Source organism: Lepidothrix coronata, unplaced genomic scaffold (genome assembly GCF_001604755.1).
Source record: "Lepidothrix coronata isolate B3197 unplaced genomic scaffold, Lepidothrix_coronata-1.0 Scaffold10, whole genome shotgun sequence".
Classification (NCBI taxonomy): Eukaryota; Metazoa; Chordata; class Aves; order Passeriformes; family Pipridae; genus Lepidothrix; species Lepidothrix coronata.
Window position 1 is genome coordinate 2894574 of NW_016690190.1, and position 24322 is coordinate 2918895.

The 24322-nt window shown below is 37.7% G+C and overlaps 1 protein-coding gene across 1 annotated transcript in view; it reads right to left on the bottom strand.

The window, feature by feature from the left end:
• TRIM24 (tripartite motif containing 24) overlaps positions 1-24322 on the bottom strand; it is a 56221-nt gene that overhangs the window by 13724 nt on the left and 18175 nt on the right. Inside the window, exons 2-10 of the mRNA XM_017804679.1 lie at positions 23000-23118; positions 14882-15029; positions 12456-12588; positions 11006-11122; positions 9210-9324; positions 8522-8668; positions 5724-5841; positions 1876-2141; positions 1076-1240 (exon numbers count right to left, since the gene is read on the bottom strand). Coding sequence (XP_017660168.1) covers positions 1076-1240; positions 1876-2141; positions 5724-5841; positions 8522-8668; positions 9210-9324; positions 11006-11122; positions 12456-12588; positions 14882-15029; positions 23000-23118 — 1328 coding nt within the window. The remainder of the gene's footprint in view (positions 1-1075; positions 1241-1875; positions 2142-5723; positions 5842-8521; positions 8669-9209; positions 9325-11005; positions 11123-12455; positions 12589-14881; positions 15030-22999; positions 23119-24322) is intronic.

Sequence of the window (24322 nt, forward strand, 5' to 3'; positions counted from 1 at the left end):
TGCTGACTGGATCTCTACCCACATATACATTTAACAACATGATATGAAGTGCACTGTCAATTCAGACTAAATTTCTTTCTCATTTGGATGTATGCAGTTTTCAACGACTTTAAGAGAATTTCATGGCTACCCATGGTAGGCAAAATTTGACCGCCCTCAATTCCTGTTTAGTCATTCTATTTACTGGTCTCTAGTTTCAGAAAGGCATTACCAGATGAGAATTCTTTAAAAGCTTGCAGACAGGCAAATTTTATTTGCAGAGGCACAGAATAGAAATGACTTAGTTTTTGTTCCTATAGGTTCTTCTAGATATTGTACTGCTTTCTTCAATTTAGTTGGAAATAGTTCTCTGACATCATAAGCATTGCAAACATGAATGGTATTACACCACTTTTCAGGTCAGAGATTTCTTTGATCCTTCCCTGCTTACCTCTAGTGACATGATTTTCTCTTTCCTTCCATGTACCCAAAATTCTTGTGTTAATATGCTGTTTAATAAGGATGAGCCTTCCTGAACATCCAGAAAACATATGATGTGGTTTTACTTCTGCCCCAGTTCAACTGCTGATTAGTTGGCATTGATCAGTCTTAGCAGAGGTGACACAACTGTGGTCTTTCTCTTCTCTCCTCAGCTGTACAAGTTCAGATTTGCCATACTTGTGGCTGCTTTAGATTTTTAGTTAAGGTTTTACCTGGTTCCTGGTGAAGTCACTAACATCAAGCTCAACTGGGATTTTCTTTTTTGTCTATTCAGTGACTGCAGTGTGCAGACCATGGCCATGCTAAGTTTTGCATAAGAGGTCAGAAACCACAGTAACAGCAAACAAGGGAATAAAACACCTACACAGCACACACAGTGGATCACTTTCATAACGCTTCAGCTGCTTAGAACTGTCAAAATGAAAGAAACTTGACAGTTTCCTCATTAAGAAAACTGTGGGTATCTTGTCATAGAGAAAAAATTCAGTCTCTGTTCTAATTGAAAAGCACTCTAGAAGCACAGTATGAAAGATGGTAAGAAGCACATTTAATGTTTCATTTCTACATGGCGAGTGAAAAGGGATAGAACCTCTACCTGTTTTATAGCTTGCTGTGCCAAGAATGCCATTTGCAATGGGCTGGGCTTTATTGCTTGCCTTGGTAGGCTCTGATTTTGGGGAAATCTCGTCTGTTGCGCAGGAAGAACTGAACCATTGGGCTTGGGGCTTTGATTCTGAAAATGAATCAAGCGCGGAGGTGTCTGCATAAAAACAAAAAACCAGTTCTGCAAGTTAGCTGATATCTATTCAATGTTCCAGGCATTTTTTACTAAGTGGTCCTTTTGAACCTCTGCAAATTTCACAAATTATATGCAAACAAATAGTACCACATTATTTATCTGAATGATCACAGAACACATTGATTTTCAATGTTAAAACCAAAATCTAGTAGATAGTTTTGAATTATTCTGATGTAATAAAGGAAGATAGATCACAAGAGCCAGTGACAGTGTTTCCAGCTTTGAAAGTTATGTGTAATATGCAAAATAGACATGGAAAAAAATTAATGACAGATTCACTTTTTGATCATTTGACCAAAATGCAAAAAGGTAGCTCAGCACTCCATAAGGCTGGATACTCTGTGATTGTTTTTTTAATGAATAAACATAGGTCGAGTGCTACCACACATTTTCCCAGGCACATTTAAAATGCCCATTCAATTCTCAGTAAAGAAAATGTTCCCTAACCCACCTAAATAGCCATGTGCTGAAGATGAAGCTATCTGAAATTATGTATCTAGATTTAATTTTTCTTTTTTTTTCCCTATCTTACCTTACTTTCTCCTTCAGTGCAGTGGAAAAAAAGAGACTCTTCTCTGGAAATAATCATAATTTACCTGATGAGAAGCAGGAGGTTGCTGCATGGCTCCTGGCATTCTTGGATTTGGTAAAACTACTGGACCTGCTCTGCGTTGAGCTTGCTGTCGCTCAGCCATGACCTGGCTGAGCATGTGCTGGAGTCGGAGCTGAGCTAAGCTTATCTGTGTTGGGAACTTAGATAGCTGGTTTGAAGGTAAGCTGCCTGGTGGCTGTAAGTTTGGTTCCGTCACAGGGCTCTTGGGCACATGTGGTGGGGTTTCTTTATCTTCAACTACTAAAGAACCTATTTTAAACAAAATAAATAAAATCAGTGGCAGTTAGAAGAAATGCTATTTTTCATAATTAGATCCTTTTATAACATGCGGTCACCGCTCATTGTTGTAATGTAAAGAATGGATAAACATGAGATAAGGGACTTCATTTGTTTTGTCTGTTCCCCTGAAAAAAAAAGTTGCATTTTATAGCAAACTGTCTTCTGCTGCAGCCTCCTCTGTACAGTGGTTTCTCCTGGGAAGGTGTCCTGGCCTGTCCAGAAGAGCAAGGAAGTGAAATTTCAATGGAAAAGGGTATCCTGATCTAATCATCTGATAAAAAGATTTAACTGTATCATAAAACCTAAAGATATTGTGATCCTTTTTGGCTTCTGAGTCACCATCATGGATATTGAAATACTCAAATATTCAAAGGGCATTCTCAAGTGCTATTACAGACCAATTCTAGGATGTGATGGGCACCCTCCAGGAGATGTTTTATGTCTCCACTGACTTAGAAGGAAATTTGACTAGACAAGTAACTTTTAGAGATTAATGATGGGTGAGAGATGTTATCTGAAGATATATATAGTGTGATTACACCAAACTCACCCAAAATTCTGGCTACCTCATCCAAGAAACATGAATTCCAACCAGAACAGAGTTTGTTTGATTCAAGGAAATAGCCCACTGCTTGTAGAGGAAAAGACAATGACAATTTCTTTTTTTAAAACAGAGTGAAGGAGACAAAAATATGGTCCAAGACTAAGAGTTAAAAAATTCCAATGACCTGCAGAAGGCTGCACAACAGCTTTTCAATACAAGTGGGAGATAAATATCTCATACTCCCTTCTCACCCAGAGATTTATAGCTGCTTCCCAGGAGAGTTCATCTCATGAGGCGGGTGCACCACATGACAGTTGGTAAATCCCTGTTACATAACAATTTGAAATCACTCTGCCACTCCTCTTCTTATATCCATGAGTCCTCATCTGTGGATCCTGTGCAGTCTAGCCTGACTCAGTTGGGGATAGATTACCTGAAGGGGGAGGAAAATTCTTGCATTTTATACTCCTCTTTTTCATCCCAAGAGCTGAGAAACTGTGCATGTAGCATCATTCTACTTCCCCATCTAGCCATAGGCAGAGAGGGAGCATAGCCAACACACTGTGGTGCAGAAAAGGGCAACAAGGCAATGTCAATAACACTGATTTCATACTGACATCTGGCAATTTTGGTGTTGCTTAAGTTTTAGTCATGATTGTACCACATCAGTCATTAACGAAAGTATTAAATATGGTAAACACAATGGGAAACCCCCACCAACCTTTATTAAGCCTGTAACAGGTCTAGTCAATGTTAAAGTGAACAGGGAAAAATGCAGCAGTTCATTAAATAAACATATGCAAAAAAAGAGTCCCTAAACCAAATACAAGAAAAAGTCAACTCATGACAAACATCACCTCAGTTAAGCAGCAGTTCATAGCTATCACCACAGAACTTGACAGTTTGTTTCTGAAAAAAAGTTTCACTTTCAATTCCTTTCTCAAAGACAATTATTCATAAAAAAGGAACTTGGGAGAATTTCCCTGCTGCCATCCAATGTCCTCAGGTCTGGGAAAAGGAGCTGGTTTGCCTCAAAGTACTGCCAACTTTTTTTCTCTGACTTTGTAGAGAAACGTACATTTGCACCTCTGTACCTTGGTAGAGCACTTTCTGATGAAAGGCAGAAAAGGTCCCACAGGTATCTCATAAAGCCTTCTGCACATGACAGAAAAACAAAAATGCCCATCAAACTAACAGTGCAGAGAGAAAGGAACCATGACAGCAGTCAAATCCTAAAAGACCTCTAAGACCCTTAATTCCTGCTTCTAAGCTTGTTGAGTTCCTAGGGTGCTTTATCTTATTGGCTGACAAACTGTCCCATGGAAAAGGACCTAGGGGTGTTGGGCAACAGCAGCTGAACATGAGTCACCAGTGTTCTCAGGTGGCCAAGAAGGCCAATGGCATCCTGGCCTGTGTCAGAAATAGCAGGGGAGTCAGCAAGACTAGGGGAGTGATCGTTTCCCTGTACTCAGCACCGGTGAGGCCACACCTCAAATCCTGTGTTGAGTTCTGGGCCCCTCACTACAGGAAAGACATTGAGGAGCTGGAGCTTGTTCAGAGAAGGGCGATGGAGCTGGTGAAGGGTCTGGAGCACAAGTTTTATGAGTAGCTGAGGGAGCCGGGGGTGTTTAGCCTGGAAGAAAGGAGGCTCAGGGGAGATCTTATTGCTCTCTACAACTACCTGAAAGGAGGTTGTAGCGCAGTGGGGGTGTGCCTCTTCTTGCAGGTAACAAGTGAGAGGAAAAGAGGAAATGGCCTCAAGTTGCACCAAGGGAAGTTTAGATTACATCTTAGGAAAAAATTCTTCATGGAAAGGGTTGTCAAGCATTGAAATGGACTGCCCAGGGAAGTGGTGGAGTCACCATCCCTGGAAGTTTCCACAAAATGTGTGGATATAGCATTTGAGGACATGGATTAATTGTGAACTTGGTGGTGGTGCTAGGTCAACAGTTGGACTTGATAATCTTAAAGGTCTTTTCCAAACCTTAACAATTCTATGATTCATTAAACTCAGGCTTTCAGGCAATCACACAAGCAGGCTAATTGCAGAGCTTCCTGGTCCTAGAAATCACCAGTATAATAAAACCCTAGCAGCAATTTATAGCTGTAAGAAAAAATGTAAAGACCAGTTTAGAGACGAGCTCAAAATCTATTATGTTAATAAAGACTAAATACTTTTTCAACTATTAAAAACGCCCTTCCTCCTGAATTCCACCCCACAACTTCAGGAAAGACCATATAAAAGCCATACAACTGCCAAAAATTAGTGTTCTCTTCCCTGTCCTTCTGTTTTTCTTTGGCATTTTCCCCCTTCTATTCATCTCAGTTTTCCAAGGCTTATTGTTTGGCATGACAAGGGAGCAAACGAACACTGGACATTAGAAAAAGGTTCTTTACTGAGGGTGTGGTCACTGGAAGAGACTCCCCAGGGATGCAGTCATGGAACCAAGCCTGCCAGAGCTCATGCAGCCTCTGGATCATCCTCTTAGTCATATGGTTTAGTTTTAGGTAGTCCTGTGAGGAGCAGACATTGGATTCCATGATCCTTATGGATCCCTTTCAACTTGAGATACTCTACGATTCTATATTATGTTGCTGCTATGGGTTTGAGCTTGGGAGGATGGGACTGAATAGAAGAAAGGGTTGAAAGATGCAGAATGAGACTGAGTTCAGGAACCCTTTCTCTTAGGATATGAAGTAGGATTATAGACTGTGTTCCTTGTTTTAGAAGCCCGAAGTTATGTGTATTGATCAGAAAACTGAAAGCTGTAATTTTCACCATCTCATGTACCATTCAAGGAAGGTAAGTTTGTTAATACTTTATCATAAGCATCCATAAATAGTAATTTTTCCCATGCAATACACTTTAAATGTTTCCCACAAGTAAGGAAATAAATTTAACATAGTAAAATGAGAAATGAATAATGCAGAACCTATTTTCACAAAAAAAGAAAGTTGCTTTAAAAATAGGATCAAGACACCAAAGGGTTAATAAAAATTTATCGTACCTAGATTGAAAATATTTTGAGCCCAGAAGCTTGGATCACAGTGAAACTGGATGGTATTGTTAGTCATTGGTGAAGGATCACACCTTGCTCGGAGAAGATACCGCAGTCGATATGTAATCTAGAACAGGAACAAAAACTCCTTTGTGGCCAGAGCCATGTATCTGAACAGCACACACAAACACACATACACACACACAAAACAAACAAACCAACCAAAAAAAATCTCCTGAACAAGCCCCTAGAGAACTGAGGTTAAAGATAGAGACACTTGTCCAAGCTACATATAAAGAGATATTTTTAACATCTTTCCCTTATTCCTAACATAGTTTTAAAAAGAAATCAACTACAGCCACAAAACCCAAAAAAGTTCTTCCCTGTAGAAATACATATCCTCCCACAAACTTCGTCATTACATTCAATAACTTTAACTACTTGCAAGTGCAATACAGATTCACGTAACCATTGTTGTGGTTTTTTCCCCCCCAAATCTATATTTGCCCATTCATTTTTCTTTCAAAGAAAAGTATGCCATCCATTTGGCAGCAAGTATCATGGCAGGGAATTTTCCTTTGTATTAGATTTAAGTTTTCTTCAGACAGCCAAAGAACGGATTTTTATAAAGTCTGTCTTTGAAAACTCTCAGATTCACAGATATTTTCAGATTCTCCCAATGCTTTTGTTCCAAAGGACTGGACTATGATTACACAATAGAATACTCTATCAAATGCTCAGTATTAATCTAGTTCCTAGAAAGAAAATGTTTTCTTGTAGTTGCTTCACTAGAAATATCAGGCACTGATATACAGAAATATAACAGGCACTGATTTTAGAATCACACACAGCAGACGCAGAAATAAAAAAAACTTGAGGAGATCAACACTTGTTTTCTTGAATGATAGATTATTTCCTGGAAAAGTTCAAGAGATATATTTAGCAAAATCATCCTAATTGTTTCAAATTATACTAGTCTATTGGTTTTTTCTGCAGCGGAATTTTATAAGAGCTTCCAGTTTACAAGTTTTTCTTTCAATTTTCGGCAGGACAGTTTAAAACCAGATAAACAAAATTAGCAAGACTTAAGTTTTATTAATGACCATGGAAAATTTTACGTGCACTACTACTATTTTGAATATAAGTTTATGAGGATTTCTGTGTACGCTACCAGAATCAAGTATATGGCACTATAGAAATTCTAATCTTTTGTCCCATCTCCAATGCTGGTAGTTCTTGTCATCGTTTGCTCCATTATTTTCCTATTACTGTGTACACACATATAACTGTAGATAAATTCATGACTAGACTAGTTACCTCCTGCTAGTAGTAGTGGTAGCTAACAGTGTTTAGTTTGTTTTGGAGAACTAGGCTGGTAAACTGTCTTCCTGCAAACAGTTTACTGTGCTACTTCCCTGAAGTACAGCCTCTGAGCTATAACACTGCACTTAAGTCTGATGGGCATTCCACCCTCCTGGTTTGAAGTGGTTGGATATGCCAGAGCAGAAGTCTCACGTGCTCCTCTATGCATCACTGTTCAGGATTAGATTTTTCCAGATGCCCACAGACAGGTCAGCTACTCAATTCCCAAGTAACACCACCTTTCTAAAGCTCAATTTGTTATTTTGAAAAATATTTCACACTTGGTGGGGCTTTATGGGCTGGATGGTCCTTTTCTTCAACTGCATGTTTATATGATTAAGATGCCTTCAACACTACTGGTTTTCTTACCCACATAGGAGAGTCTTTGTGGCGACACTAAGCAATTATATCAACATGACTCAGTTTGATGTCCTTTTTCTCTATTCAGTTAAAAAAATATGACTTGCTGAGGCAATATAAGGCAGGCAAGTGAATTTAACTACTTGGAGTTGATAAAACCAAGTAATATTCCACTATTTGCTATAGCCTGCAGTATCAACAAAGGATATCAAAAAAAAGAATAAATCACCATAAAACCCAACAAAAACCTCAAAACCAACCAAACAAAACCCACAAAATCCTCTGGCAGGTTCTCAACTAAGCAATGAGAAAATAAAGAAAAAACTTTGTGAGTGGGTTATGGGAACTGGTAAAAACAAATCTAGCATCTTTCCTCCACACAGTCACAGGTTTCTGATACCAGGCTAGTACAATCTAGTAATCTTTGGACAGACCATGGTCAGCATTTGGTTTGTTTTTTATTTTGAATCTTCTGGGATTTCTGTTCACTCTGAGGAGTCAGCTTAGTGACAGCACGTGCACTCAGATCCCAAGTGTCATTATAGTAATGAAATATTTAGCTTTGCAAATGTTTGCATGGACAAACAAAAGCCTCAGTTTCATTTTTATATGTTCTGCAAAACTTTCAGTGGGAGACGAGTCTGACAGAACAAAAAAATACAGTAATTTTTGCATTAAAATGCTAGATATCAGACACTGTGATATATACCAGCTTATAAGCTTATAACTTTGAAGCTGTAGCAATTACTGAAAAGAAGTGCAGTGATGACGTAGGACACACAACTTTTTTTCCCAGTGTTTCAGGGCTTCATAGTTTTCAACCCACTGAAAAGGAGTTGCTCCTACTTCTGCAGACCTACAACAATTCTATGGCAGTCTAAGAGGAGAAAATCATGACCAGAGAGCTAAATTATTAGAAATATTGTGTTTATGTTTAAGAGAAAACCATGTAAAACTATAGATAAATATTCCAATTAGTAGAAAGTCATTAAAAATTCTAATCCCCTAGTACTACTGACAAGCATGGGTATCTGCCTAAACTATAGTCTCTAAGTAAATGGAGAGAGCTATCTTCCTAACCTTACCAAGCGTTTGCTGTACAAGAGTGCTGTGCTGCTCCCACTGGAAACTGCCCATTTGGAAAAATTCATGACATGTTCCAGCTGTTTAGAGAGACCTGCCACTTCCTGTTGTTGCTGCAGAAGTTTCATCTGATGCTCTTTTGCCAGATTCTGCAATTAGAAAAGCAGTTCCAGTCAAAGGGTTCAACTTACAGTTAACAGGTATTAGCTTTCACATTCATAGTTCACAATGGTAAAGTGGTTTCACTTAGCTCTTCTCTTAGCTGCCCACTGATGTAGCCATCAAACAGAAAAATCAGTATAAGTTTATTCAAGATATCAGGACTTTCTGTGCTAATTCTCATTTTCTCTCACAACACATTTTCATATATATGCGTGTGTGTGTGTGTCTCTTCATACATAAACACGTTTTAAAACTGGAGGTAATATTTTTCTAGGTACTCATTCTAGACAATTCTATGCTGTGATTTGCTATCAGATTGGTGAATTTATGAACATTTCTGATGAGAACACTTTTCATGTATGATGCGTAGAATTATGACTTACAAAAGCATGGAGAAAGTAACTGGGCTCAGAGAATTGTGACAGGACATGCACAGGGGACTAGTGCTAGAAATGTTTTTTACTTTAATGTGAATACATAAAAAAAAATATTAAGACTGACATTTTTGTTTCTCAGAAATGAAATTACCTCCAACTGATGCAGCAGAGCTTTTCCCTTTTTATTTATTTCTACCATCAGTGTAAATATGGCAACTTTAATATCCTGTTCCACCTGCTTTTGATTCTGATTCACTTCATGAATTCTGTAAGTAGACAGAACAGAAAATAATGTTCTTTAGCTCACAAACCCACCCTCTACATAGGATTAAAAAAAAAATCTGTTGCTGAGACTACAATATTTCTCGGTCATATGCACCAATTAATACATATATCATCAGATACTTATAGTCGGGAAAATTACTAGGAGAAATAAAAAGAGCAAGTAAGTGACCTATGATAAAATTAATTAACTGGTGGCAAATTCTAATGCCATAAGTCTGTAAAATTACTGACATCTGTCACCGATAAAAATTAAATGCTCATTGTAGTTGAAATTCTTGATTTTCAGTTGTTTGGCACATTTCTGGAATGGTCCATGGCAATCAAAACTGCTTAAGTCTAATTTCCATCTAATGCAGAATGGCACTCCACTACAGACAAAACCAGCAGATTTTCTAATTTCAACAACAGTGCTCCAACTCCTAACAGCAAAGCAGAATCTTATATTGTGAAAACCTCTACTGCTAAGATGAAGGAAGAGTTCAAGTTGCACTCGGCATCCTGTACTGTGTTGAATCTCCCTGGGTACTGCTGCCTCTGAACTCTGCTGAAGGAGCAGTCACAAAGGCCCACTGCAGATTGCATTTCACAGATTTATTTTTCTCCTAGTGATGCCACAAAAACTCGGAATAAAAGAATTGCTCAGAGACTTTGCATCTTTAAGCAGCAAGGTATTTGTTTATTGCAATGCTGGGAGCAAGGTGGTTCGGTGGTTCGCACCACACAAAACTTGCTCAGCCTGAAAGTGCAACTTATGCCATCTTGTATGCTTTTAAGTACATAGTTACATCCCACAACATACATATTAATAAGTAGGCTAGTCTCTGGGCGGAGACTTTCCAGAATCTTCTTTGGTGCATGCACAGTCTTTCACTGTGGTGGTTGACAGTGAGCCTTCATCTCTCTGGTGGTCACCACGGTTGTCTTCCTTGGGGCTGAACTTTTCGACTTTCTTTGTTAGGTGACCCAGATGCCTCAAGCTTGCAAAATCCTGGCTCTGAGCCTCCAATATCTACTTTAAACACCTAGTTTACCTGATTTATTACCTTATGGTCTACATCCTAGCATTTTTTCTATAATAAAACTTTGGTCCAGTAAACAGAACAGAACAAAACAATGCTCCTCTAGCAAAGCAGGCAGAACAAATATTAGGCAGTTACCTTCTCCTGGCTCAGCACGGCAAGGTGTTTTACCAACTAAGACAAAACTCCTTTTGCACTTTGCTCTGCCGTCACTAGGTTTGTAGTACCGAATGAATAAAGCCCCAAGCTCAAAAGTATTACATATATCTTCAAATATGTGTCACAACCATTATGAAAGCATGAGTCATAACCTTTCACTTTCTAAGAGGGATCTACACTAAGAAAGTAAGTGTGCTGATGGTGGGGAAGCATTTAAGATTGCCTTCTATAGTCTTTATTGCATAAGTTGTTTTGTTGCACCCAAGCAACTGTTGCCCATTAAGTCCACAGGCTGAGCAGAAGAGTTACCTAACACAACCAAGCACACTGAACCAGTCGCTACAGTGAACTGAAGACTTTAGAATTTTTCTTTCTGGAAGAATAAAAGGCCAGAGGTACAAAATACACTAATTTAAACATTTCAAGAAATACAGTGTATGTAAATTGCCCTCAGTCAGTTTTAACCTCAAAATCTGATACATACCTGTTTTGGATCTGTTTCCCTGTATATTTTATGTATTTAGTCTTCTCCATCAATTTGGTGATTAGTGTCTCAATGATCACTTTCTGGTTCTGAAAGGCTTCTTCTATAAACTGGTACCTGTAGTAAAAACCATTGGGTATTTACACATGCAAAAGGTGTGATATACTTGCTAAAAAGCAGAGTGCCTTACAAAATCTTTAACTGAAGAAAGGTGCTGCTCAAGTCCAAAATGTAACTGTCATCATGGAAGCAAATGTCGGCAAATGCTGATATATTTTATTTATAGTATATTTGATTCTATAGTCTATTTCCTGTAATACTGGGGGCAGAGTTTATGATTTTCATAAATATGAAAGGATATTGTGTGACCATGGCCTAATTTTAATAAAAGAAAAATTAATATTTTGATGTAGTCATCACTTTGAACGTGAAAAACATGTAAGCTATTACTTTGTGCAAGAAAAGGATGTAGAAACAGAAGAGAGATTGCTGAGTTGGCAGAAGTTTTAATTTCAAATCAAACATTTTAAATCAAGGAACCGATTTTAAATTAAGGAACTGAAACATTTTAAATCAAGGAACTGAAATCATCAACAATTTGAGAAAGAAAAGGAATATAAATCCTAAGAAAAGGAGAATGCAAGAGGAAGACTGCAACTCTGCAAGAGCAATGTTTAGCCTGTTCCAAGGAGCAACAGTGGCCAACCCATTGATGCTCACCTGGTCAGGCAAGCAAGCTTTTTGGGTGGCTGCATCAAGTATAGCAAGCATATCAGTATTTAACCAGAGTGCATCTGTCCCAGACCACTTCTGTATGTTTTAACCAGCAAGACTTTTGTCTTGTACTCAGAAGTTGTATATAATTCTGCATTTCAGTTTCTGTGACCAGTAAGAGATGACCAAACAACAGCAACACAAAGATTTGAGTGTTATAAATAGTGTTGTCAAAGTACAGTTTAGCCAAACTGTAGGTTTACTCTTCCTTTGGAAGAGCTCTTCAGAGCTCTTCACAGAAAAAATTTCCCATTTGCTCCATTCTGAGACTGTTTGGTAATGTTCTGTTATATAACCATCTTGTTGAAGGACAAATTGAGAAATTACACAGAAGTGTATAGTTGCATAACACAGCCCCTGTGCTTTCTAAGGACTCTCTGAAGAGCTGCATAGCAACAAATTCTATCCAAATAACTTGACAGTAAAAGAAAGGTCTTGTGTTTAAGTCACCAGACTAAAAACTGGAGGAATTATGTTTCTTTCTAGACTAACACACGCTCATCAGTCACATTCTTTTGGATACAATCTCTGTTTATTTGTCAGCTTCATTTCCAAGCAGAAAATTTTATTTTGCGCTTTTTTCACCTGACTGTATTCCGTGCAGTTAGAACTACAATCTGTGTCAAGCTATCTTCCTATAAGTGGGATGCATAAAACATATGCTTTGCTTTGATACCTGTGCTCTTTGTGCTCTAGTAACTGACAGTCTCGGCAGGTCAACTTGTCACAGGTTTCACAATACAACTTCAGCTGCTCCTTTTTGTGATAAGGGCAAAACACTGGTCGCTGACTGGTCACGCCAACCGCCTCTGTTGAATAAAGAAAGATGTTAGCCAGTCTCCTAAACTTATCAAAGATTTGCATTCTCCTGGTTTTTCTTACCATATTCCTCCCCTAGACGCTACAAGTGTGTATCAGGCCACCTAATTGAGAATATAACAGCCATAAGCCTAAACTGCAATGTCTCACTCTTGCTCCAGCATGGAGCTAGCACCCTCTCTCATGGAAAATGTCTAGAACCTATTACCATAATCTATTATGGCCTCGTAAAACTGTTTAAAAAAAGGAGTTGCCAGTACTGCTGCAGCTGCAAAACATTGCACGCCTGAACTTCCTTTCTTAAATGGAGATGAGGATATGGCTGACTTAATTCATGCTCTGTCTTCTTTCTCAGTTGAACTGGTGAAAGGAGGGTTGAGGATATCAAGACACAGGCATTCAAAAGTGTAAAACATACAGATTGTAATAAGCAGGAGTTACTAACTTCCTTTCAGGACCCCCTTCTAAGTAGGTGAGGGATCTCTCTTCAGTTTCTAGCGAATAAATATTACAGAGCAGAGCAAACACCACCAGATCATAGAAATCAAATCTGTTCTTTAAAACAATTTAACCAACGAAGTCTAATTTCCTGAGAGTCAGGTTGGGCACCCGAGTTCATGAGGATTATATGGCCTGTAGGGAAAACTGGTTTCACACAGTAGCCCATCGTTCACTGCAGATCAATAAGATCTTTTTTCTGTACCCACTCATCTACTTATTTGCAAGAAATCTGGAAGAAGTTATTTTCAGATCTGCATCCTTCAGGGAGGCCTGAATGAACTGAGACCATTCCTACCACCAAGTCATGTTCTGCCTAACAGTCCATCAGCCACTTTTACCCACTTTTGTCCTTTCCTGAAAATACACTCAGTACTCACTTTTGACTAACCCCATGTGAAAGTAGGATACAGAATACAGTGTATATCTTCAAAGTATCATGGAGGAAGATACCTTTAGAGCAACAGATTGCAGAACTTGAATCCCACATTATATATAAAATTTACCCTATGGGTGGAATGACAACGGATCTCTATTATAATGCAAATATTTAAAATAATACATAATAATTTATAAACATCATATAAAAGTTCATATATTTACAAGAAAAAGCATGCAAGCCCAATGGATGCATTAGAACTGGTAAAGTGTTTGTCAACATCCTAATATGTTTATTATTGTCCTACAATGTCACTAAAAGACAAGAAACAATGGGAAAAAATGGAAACAAAACAGGTTCTCAGTGAACAGAAGTACAACCTTTTCTACTACAGAACAGCCAAGATTCTCAGGGAGCCTGTACTGTACAGCACATTCACCACTGTTGGTTGAAGGCCCAAACAGATAAAGCCCAGAGCAACTTGAACTGCTCTGAGCTGAACGCTTTAAGCAGGAGGCTCGACTTGATATCTCCTGAGGTCTCATTCAGCCTGAATCATCCTAGATTCTACTAAGGAAAAATACCCCAATTCATAGTGTACTTCCCTTTCATTTCTAAGGCAAAATACGTCAAACTTAAAAGATACTTAGCTAAAACATGAATTCTGGCACACTTCATTGCTAACTGGGTATGCTTATTATTAGACTGCTGAAAAAACACAATCTATTAGTGCTCCTTTTGCTGCAGAATACAACAATAAAGCTCATATAAACCATCTGGTAACCTCTAGATAAACTAGAGGAGCCAAATGCCTGAAAAAGTATTTTCTGCAAGTGATCTCTAAAGTCTAGACGATACTTTGCAATCACTCCAGGTGAGAGATAAAATCTATGTAAAAAAAATTCCTACGAAAAAAACAACCGGTAGGGTTTTCTTATAACTTTACAGCCTATCTGACAGGAAAAAACTGACAGAAAAACAGCTTTCATAGTCCCAGCCTTAGTGAAGTCTTCCTATTCAGTAGCTATGTTCTAATGCATCTAACGCTTGAAATAAGTTTTCTCTTTCATTAGTGGCATCAATTAAGAGATCCGCTTAGACGGAGATTCAAAGAAACACCATAATTTGCTCAAATGATTGCAGCCTTTAGCAACAAAAATTGAAATAAGTGACTGGAAGGTAGGAAACTATGAAAACATATCCACTACCAGCCAGAAAAATAAAATGGTTCCACTAATTCATATGCACCAAAGGGCTATATCAAAATGAATCTGTCCTTTTACATTTACTAGGATTCAGGAATACAATTTTTGAAGTGTATCACTTCAAAAAAAATGTGGTGGTCCAGTACAGTTTTTCCAGTGCAGACACACATTCTTTGGGAAATTATAAATCAAGTGTGTTACCTGGAGATACTTCCTCTTTTGTCCTCACAGTATGATCCTTCGTAAATTTAACCCTCTGGTGAGCTCTGATGCAGGTCTTGCACAACCATTCTACACATTCCACACAAAAACCATGCGCTTCTGCATTGTCTTCACAGCTTGTGCAGACCTGACGAGAGGAAGAAAAGGTAGCTGTTAAAATAAGTTTGGAATATACATACAAGCTATTGTTCATACATCATCAGTGCACTTTTACAGTTTTGTGAGAACAGTGAAATTAGAATGGAAAACTGCCCGAGGTACAGGAACACTATAAATAACTGCATAAAAGTAACTGAATGTGACTTTTTAAAGAAAGAGGTCATTTTGTCAGTGTTACTCTAAAATCTTGACCTGACACAATAAAAGTCAAACCACTACTTTCTGCCAGTCACTGCACCCTTAGAAGCCATACAATGTTTACTATATACAAGATGCTGTTGGGAAATATTTACTAATGACAGAAAATGATCAGCACTGCTCTGATTTTAGAAGCCTCCCTCAGCTCACACAGCAGCTTTAATTTCAGTTTCTGGTCCCCTGCTTAGAGTTTCATGAAGCACACACAGCAGAGTTCCTCTCAAGAATCTCTGCCATCACCACTGAAAGACAGTATTCCAGTTAGGTTTATCAGAAAAGCTACTCTAGAACAGATTTGCAACCAATGCATAATAATTTTCAAACTGTGGCCTGTTAATTCCTGGGGCTCTTTGGACTTTACCCAAGAGATCTAGGGAAAAAAAAAATTAATTCAGGAAAACAAACATGACAGCAGACCAAAACCTCTCTGCCCAGTGTCAATACATCCACAAGAAAAAATTGCTATGGAACCACAATTTGAACAACACGTTGAAAATTTTGAATGTTATACAACACCATTTCACATGTTCATAACATTATTTCATTTTTTACTCCTCCTTTACAATGCCTCTGTAGTCCCACCTTCAAGGGGATTTTGGTAGTAAAAAATAGCAAACGTGCTTATGCAGATACTGTTTAGGTAACTACCACCCATTTCTGTCAACATGGAGCACTGTTGCAAACCAAAGCCTCAAGGTATCTGAAGACTGCAATATCCTACAGGTCACAGTGACAGAATTCTGCTTGCAGGTGCAAAAAGAAGAAAATTTTAGATTTTAGTTTTGCTTTCAGTTTGATTAAAAAAACCCAACGAAACAACTTCTGCACCCACACAAGGTAAATATAGATTAAGTCAAAGAGGAAGCAAATATTTACATCCCATGTAGATAGAAAATATATATGTAGAACTATGTCCCAGTTTCCCCTTCAAGAAAAAGAGGAAAATTAGCACAAAACTTGCCTTAAGCCACATAGCAAGTTACTGACAGAACTGGAATTTGAACATAGAAGTTCCAGATTCCCAATGCTGTGTTTATTCTTCTGGATCATGTTGCCTCTCAAAGCAATTATCTTCTGAGAAATGAAGTTACAACACAAGGGTTGTTGACCCCTCTTGTTGTCACTAGGAGTTTGAAGCAGTTCCTTTTCATTAAAGGTGACCTGCAAAGGAGAAAAAATTGGGCTTGTGCCCCTTTCTCTGTTTCTTTACAAAAATGAGGCCTGAAAGTTTTATTTTTCAAAATAATATATTTTTTTTATCTTCTCCTTGATTTTTCTTCCCCCTCTTCTCTTAGCAAATAAAAATTCTTAGTCCTATCCAGACTACTAGACTAGGGAGAAATACCAAGGTCCACACATCACAAATAAAGGTCTAGAAAATGGAAATAAAGCAATTAAAGGAAGTGAACTGTAATCAGGATATTGAAAACTTTTACTTGCTGTCCTGATTTCAGCTGGTTTTTGTTTTTTCTTAGCGGCTGGCAGAGTGCTGTGTTTTTGGATTTATTATGAGAATTAGATTGATAGCAACAACTAGAACATCATTGTGGTAAGGAGTGCATATCCAAAGTCAAGGACTTTTCAGCTTCCCAAGCTCTGCCAGCCAGTACAGCTGACCCGAACTTGCCAAAGGGATATTCCATACTATAGGACATCACACTCTGTATATAAACTGTGGGAAGTTGGCTGGGAGGGACTGGGCTGGGCATTGGTCAGTGGGTGGTGAACAATTTTACCAGGCATCACTTGTCTCGGATTTTATTCCTCTCTCTCTCTCTCTCTCTCCCCTCACCTTCCATTACTACTTCTACTACTATTATTATTATAATTATTTAATATTACTTTATTTCAAGTATTAAATTGTTCTTAGCTCAACCCACAGTTTTACCTCTCCCTCCCCCCCAATTCTTCTAACTATCCCACTGAAGGTGGGGGGTGGGAAGTAAAGCAAAGAGGGGAAAGTAAAGTGAGAAGCTGCAGGGTTAAACCACAGCTGGAGTTAAACCACAACACTTGCTACTAACCCTTTAATTCAATTACATTTTTGGGGGGGAAAAAAAAAAAGAAAGAAAAGTATTCTTGACTCAGCACAGCTTCCTGGGAAAAAAACCTCAGAACAGCAAGTATCACTGAGGCACTACTTCAACATTACATTCTGTCTGGCAGAAACTCCCATAAAAGAAATTCCCTCCTTTTGTCTTAGGTGTGCCAATGCAACCCTCTGCAAGAATGTGGTGTAAAACCAGATTGATTACATCATCACTGCTGACTGGGCAAGTGAACTGACTGGGCAGGATGAGAAAGTTTTCAAATCGGTCTTTTTGCCAGAGAGGTGTGATTGTGCTGTGTCCCCAGATAACCAGAAGTGCAAGTCGGAGTAGAGAATAACAGACTGGATATTTGGTTTTCTAGTGTAAAAAGACCAACAGTGAAAACAAAATAAGCAAAGAAAAAAAAATGTCTTTCAGGCATTCTTTAAGTCAAAGAAGCAAAATAAAGGAAAAAAAAAGGGGAAAAAAAAGGCAGGAACCCAAATAAAAAACAAACAATCAAACAAACAAAACCCCCACAACTGCCTTTCCAGGTCACCTTTGGCACAATTAGGCAGATGAACTTGCTACATGCCAGCACATTTAAATAAGTTCAAAGAATTTTTTAAGTTAATTCATTCTTCCTAGATTCCAAGAGTTTTGTCTATTTTCCTTTTTCAATATGCTTTATTGTTGTGTTTCAACTGGTTTGACCTGCTATATGTACAATGAGATGAAGATTGTAATTCAATAACCAATAATCAGGTGCTGCCAAATGAATCAAAACTCCCCCTTTGTAGGCCCAAAAATATATATTCCAACTTTATACCCTTCAAAGCCACCAACTTGATGCGAAATAAATTTCTAAAGCTTTTCACAGACATCATAACAAAAGCTGTCAAAATAGCTATGCCTTCTAGGTAGAAACTAGATTTGCTTCTATAAACTTCTGATTTGAAATACGCATTTTCAGACACAGGTTGGATTTTGCTAGAATTTCTAGTTATTAGGATAAGTCATACAGCTAAAGTACATGGAAGTACAATTACTGCAAATATTTGTTATGCTCTTACAAAACCTAAAACTTATTTCATTCTTATTTTTGTGACTCATACAAGCAGTGTTTCAGTGATTTCAAAGAAAACTCTCCCTAGTTAATCTGTAAGCCTTTATTCTAGTTAGACAGGCATTTATTTTTAATTGAGTTTTCCTTGTAATTACATTTAATTCAGTTACTAGTTCTAGTATTTATAACCCCGGGAAGTGTTCATTCAGCCTTCAGTCAAATTTAATGAAAGTAGAAATTACTCGGCATGTTGCAGGTAAGTAGTATTTTAAGTAAATATACAAGCTTTTGCAACAGAAAAAGACCCAGATTTACATGCAGGTAATAGACCTGTCTTCTCAGCTACTGCAGCAACTAACCACTCTTCCAATTAAATATACTTCAAGTATTAAAGAGATTAAATAAGCAAGGGTTTCAAAGGAAGAGAGCAAAGCAGTCCAGATGAATATTCAGTGAACTAACGTTCCAAACTTCACCAGTGTAAATTAGATGCAATGCTTTCCCCTACTGGATCCAAAAAACCATCCATGCTAGAAGTTATATAACTATCTCTTGGCACATACAAATTCACCACAGACAGCGAGTGTCTTTTGGGGCAATCCTGCCTATATGTAACTCTAAATATGAATCATGTGTTGATATCTCAAAACGCATCAACAACATCCTTCTAACTCCACCATCCAATCAACAGCCACATCTTTCCAAAGCACACACCACCACATTGTGACTCCAGGAGTCAATTAACCACTGCCCTAAACCACTGGCTTTAAAAGATATTTTAGGCACAGGTACAGCTTTTATAAGCTGCCTAAGCATACAGTTCTTGTTTGGAAAAATACATAGTGGCTCGTCTGACACCATACAAATCTAGAAGAACATTCCTCTAAATTGTCCTCATCAATCACCTCATTATGCCAGTCAGACTTGCTGTGCCAGTATCTGGATCAAGTATCAGGTCTAAGCTCGTACCTTGTTTTGTTACTACATTCCCAATATCTCACATAAAGCCCAGCTGTTCTTCATTCCCACTACAATATTTAAAACTCTCTAGTCAGTAACTGGTAAAGATACAGAAAGTAAAATAACAAATACTTTTATACATGTTCTCTTTTGGACACAGAAGCCATGAGAATTAGGACCTAGACTAAAATGCACTAGAGGCTCAATATGCTGCATCAACACCCATGTTATTGCTATGATCTCTGCTGCATCAATCTCACATTTCATTTTTACTTTCATGGTTTTCCACACATTAAACAATTTTCTTCTGTCGAAGTTCCCAAATTTCTCTAAAGTTCCTAAATTTCCCTCACCTGTCTACCCTTTAGTCTTACTCAAATCTAGCACTTGCTTCAGCTTTCTGCTGATTCTTACAAATGAAGTATAATTAGTTTTTATTTTCAAACTTCTCTTTAGAAGCTGATAATTTTGCCAAGTCTTTCAAGAAATCACAATGTGAAAAAAATTATAAAGCATCTGCTCTTTTCAAGTACTTACGTCCTAGCTGTCCACAACCTACAATGATTACTTTCAAGAGTATCACAACTGCATTGCCTGTTTGTTTCTTTCCTTCTGGAAAGCTTCCTATGCTAATAGCCAGCACAAAATTCTTTAGTGTTAGCCAGGAAAGCCCTTGTGGAATACATAATGGGGAGTTTTACACTTTCTTTATGCTCACTTCTTTTTCTCCTGAAGCTTTCAGTACAAATTGCTATAAAGCACAGCCATTTAAGTAGAGTACTGAACTGCTCAAATCAGGTTAAGATAAACATAATTTTAGATAAAAAGATAGCATTTCAATGGGTTCTAGTTATTTTTCTCATCCCACAATGCCAGGCTCCATGATATGACATTCACTCCTACAGTTTTAATTCAATATGCTAAAAATTATTTTAGTTGTTTGTATCATTTTAAATCTGAAACAACCAAACATTTTATTTGAAAGAGATCTTTTGCAGTTTCTCTTGAATTGAAACAAACTAGTCCTTCCTGACAACACACATATAGAGGCTAGTCATAGATACAGACCAGTGGTTCCAAGCTACATTATATGCATAGAACCCATGGCCTGCTTCCAATTCTAATTTCTAAAGCATCCTGACAAAGCTGCCAAACTATCAAAGACAAATTAACTATCTCAGTAGAAAAATTCTATAAAATAGCCAAAGTTTTTGACAGAATCTCTGATCCAGTATATCCTGCAAATGTCAGTATCTTTTCCACTTTAATTCCTCTGCTCTGTTGCCTATCTTGCTAATGGCAAATTTTCTTTTTCTCTTTCCTCCTTCAAAGGCAAAACAAGACAGGTTGATTAGAAGGCTGTATCATCCTTAAACCTCATAATATTCCCCCTTGAACAGGACACTAATCTGTTTAACTATTATTGATTTAACTTTGCTGTTCCTAAATAGAGAGGTTTTCAGAATGGTGTAGCTTTTTTTATGTCAACGTACAAAGGAGTGTACAAAACCTGTCATTATCATACCAAAATAAATCTATTCAAACAAAGAGAACTGCACATCATTCATTTCCAAGAGGTAAGGTACATGCTCAATTAGCAGGCATCTAACCAAACATCTAGCTCCATTTTTTTAATAAAAAAATCAACAGAAAAGCACATGAATGTCCTATTCTGCTTGTTCAACAAAGTCTGCTGGTTTGCCTTCAACTGCTGCAGAAAGTGTGATTAGTTCAGCCAGGGAACTTAGCTGAAGAACAGACTCGCTTTCTGAATGCAAAACTGTTGGTTTGTGTTAGGGAGAGGGAGAAAGAAACAAATATGGAATGGAAGAGTAAGACCGAAGTTTGAGAAGGGATCCTAACGAAACTTAAAGGCTTTCAAGAACCTCCCTGACATCTGCTCACACCACTCAGTGGATGGAATTTCCCACTTAACTTCCACAGAAGGGAAAGAAAAACTGAGAGGAGAAAGGGGAAGGGGCGGGGAGAGCAGAGACGTCAAAATAAGTCACCACCCCTGAGAAAAAAGAAAAAATCCATTACTATCACCATTCCACAAAGTGCTGTCTTAGAGGACATATTGTATAACTAAGCAGAGGATATGGTACAGCCCCCGCCCCCCAAAATAATTCAGGACTGCTTCTGCATAAAGAAGTTATTTTGCTTCTCATCCTAATTTTAAAGTCACTACAAAAGTTAACAAATTTTCAACAGGGACTATGCATTTTGTCAGTCTTACTGGTAGAGTATCGAGAGACCATGTAAATCTCACAACCATCTGCAAAACTCAGATATCTTCCAGCAACACCCAGGGGAAAAACAAAAAAACAAACCAACACCTCCCCCTTCCCAAACACAAAAAAAAAGCAAAGGTCAAACAGTCCTACATTGCGAGAACACTGTTTGTACTTCCAGAGACTCAGAACTCAATTTCAGTTTCTGGTAAGGTCTATCTTTTCTCAGAAATCCAGTTTCAAAATTCCTTATAAGCTGAACACAGTTTAACATTTTCCAGATAGAAGTTCTGCTCCCCAGAGATGATGACAACACTTATGCCTTCAGGACTCAGTGAGCTGGTATCACAAACCTGACTGGGGAATTTCATCTGTTCCCAAGGGATGTGCCCGTTCACATACATGAGCACAAATTTCAACTAATCTTTGAAACAACCGGAATACATTGCACTCCAAGACATTGCACTCCAAACAAAAAAATCAAGAGCCAATAATACATGTCCCTAAAATAGGAAAGGAAAATAGAGCCATTTTCAAAATAAAAGGAGACCACCATCCAAATATTAAAGGATGAGCTGAAATGCAAGCGACGGGGACATAGCAACCTTTTTGTACTATTATTACAAACAATGCAGCACTATACAAAGAGGCTGAATTATTTACAATAAATTCCTGGAGTTTAATAAAAAGTTTATGAGTAAAGAGATATGTGAGATACTCTCTTACTAGCTAAAAATGAAGACATGCAATATTTTGATAACAGAGATTACTAAACTGTGGTCCTACACAGATGTGATTATTCATTTGGTACAGCTTTCACACTAGTACTTGCCTCCTGAAAATCATCATGAGAAAAAAATCACACCAATATTACAATTCTTCCAGATAAGCAGCTTTTATGAGATGGCTATTACTCAACTGCAAAACAAAGACGAAGTAGTCTACATAAATAAAACCAAACAAGAAACCCCTAGAACATACCATCTTCCCCAATTACAATTTTGAGCTTCTTCCTTGGCAATTTGACTCCAGCTATTTAGCACTGTTTTGTCCATACTGAGATAAGAAAAATAAAGTAGATTTCACTAGAGGATTCCATTTTACACTGAGATCTTCTGATGCAGTGTTGTTTGAGTCCCTGCTTAAGAGTGCCTGAAGTACCTTGTCCAAAGTATAGAAATTCCCATTCTAGTGCCTATTCCTTACTTTTATCTTTTGCTATCATGATGAAATTTTCTATCAACAATTGAAATAGTTTACAGTATGATAATCACCTTCTTCACATGCATTTTCAGATTTAACTGATTTTCTAGAGTAGCTACCCCATGTGATGTCTAAGTACTTGAAGTTCTATCTGCATACGAACAGCAGAAAGGCCACACAGCAAGAAGCCAAGGATATGCATACACATGCAAAAGGTGTTAACTTGATTACATGTTAATGTACTTACCTGATTTGATTTCTCTACTGTGCTACTGGGAACCTCTGTGGTATCCTTCACAAAAAAGTTATCTATGATGTGTCTCTCTGCACATTCCTGACCACAAATTGGACAGCGGATAACACCGACTGCAGGAGGAAAAAAAATATCTGATTATGCTTGCACAAACTAAGATATATTAAACAACTACAAAGACAGGTTACAAGGATAAATATTTTTGAGAGGATGTTTTAATACTCTCCTGTTAATAAAGTATGGGAAAAAAGAAGCTAATTCTCATTAATCACTGAAGTAACCTTTATATGTTCTTCCCCAATGACATATTCTTTCAGTCAAGGTCAAACACCTTTTTGTTTCAATCCCATAAAGAATTTGCCTTAATCTTATAAAAAATTAATTCCTTTACTCTAAAGATAATGTATTCCCATTGACAATTTGTTGTTATAGAATGGATTAAAGTAAACACTTATTAGTGTGGAATAATTAATGACACTGAGTGGTATTACATACACACACGTACACACCAGCAGTGTGACATGACCTTCAACCATGTCATATTAGACACAGAAATGTAATACATTCAATATTAACAAGGCAAGCTGTAGAGAGGAAGAGCAGACCTGTATTAATATTGTGACTACCTTCACATTAGGAAAGGGAAAGCAAGCAAGAAAGACAAAGGAACAAACAATCAAGGTCTTCTCCCTCCTCTTCTCTGCAAGACACACTGGGGTACAATTCTAAGACAATAACATACTTGGGCTCCAGGTTGAAGAAAGAGCTGAGAACCAGGAACACAAAGGGTTAAACAATTAGTTTTTCAAGAGTATGAAAAGGACAAAGTCAAGTTCAAAACTGGAGGTTCAGCTGTGAGTAGACTCATTGAAAAGACCTATATAAACAATTTAAAGGAGACACCTTTCCTGGCTGAAGAAAATGAGTGTCTCACTAGCACATTCTTCCAATAGATGCTTGAGATTTAACTGCCAACCCACTACAAAGCAGTGCTATAATATAAGTCCATCAGTTTTACTAAAGCAATTCTTCTCTCTCGAAATTCAGCAAGCAGTTTTCCACTTGTTATCAAGGCATTTCACTTTCATCTGAACTCCTATGATGTTAAGCCTGGTTTCACTATAACTGCCATTTTACCAGTCTGCATATCAACACATATTTGTGCAGCTTCCTTTGATATACAAATTCTATATTTTGGCTACAACTTCTGTAACATTTTTTATACCATAATCAGGAAAGACCATTAAGAAATCCAATTCTGGTATGTCAGGTAGTTAACAGAACTCCAAGTACTGAAGGTCTCCTTTTATTAAGCAA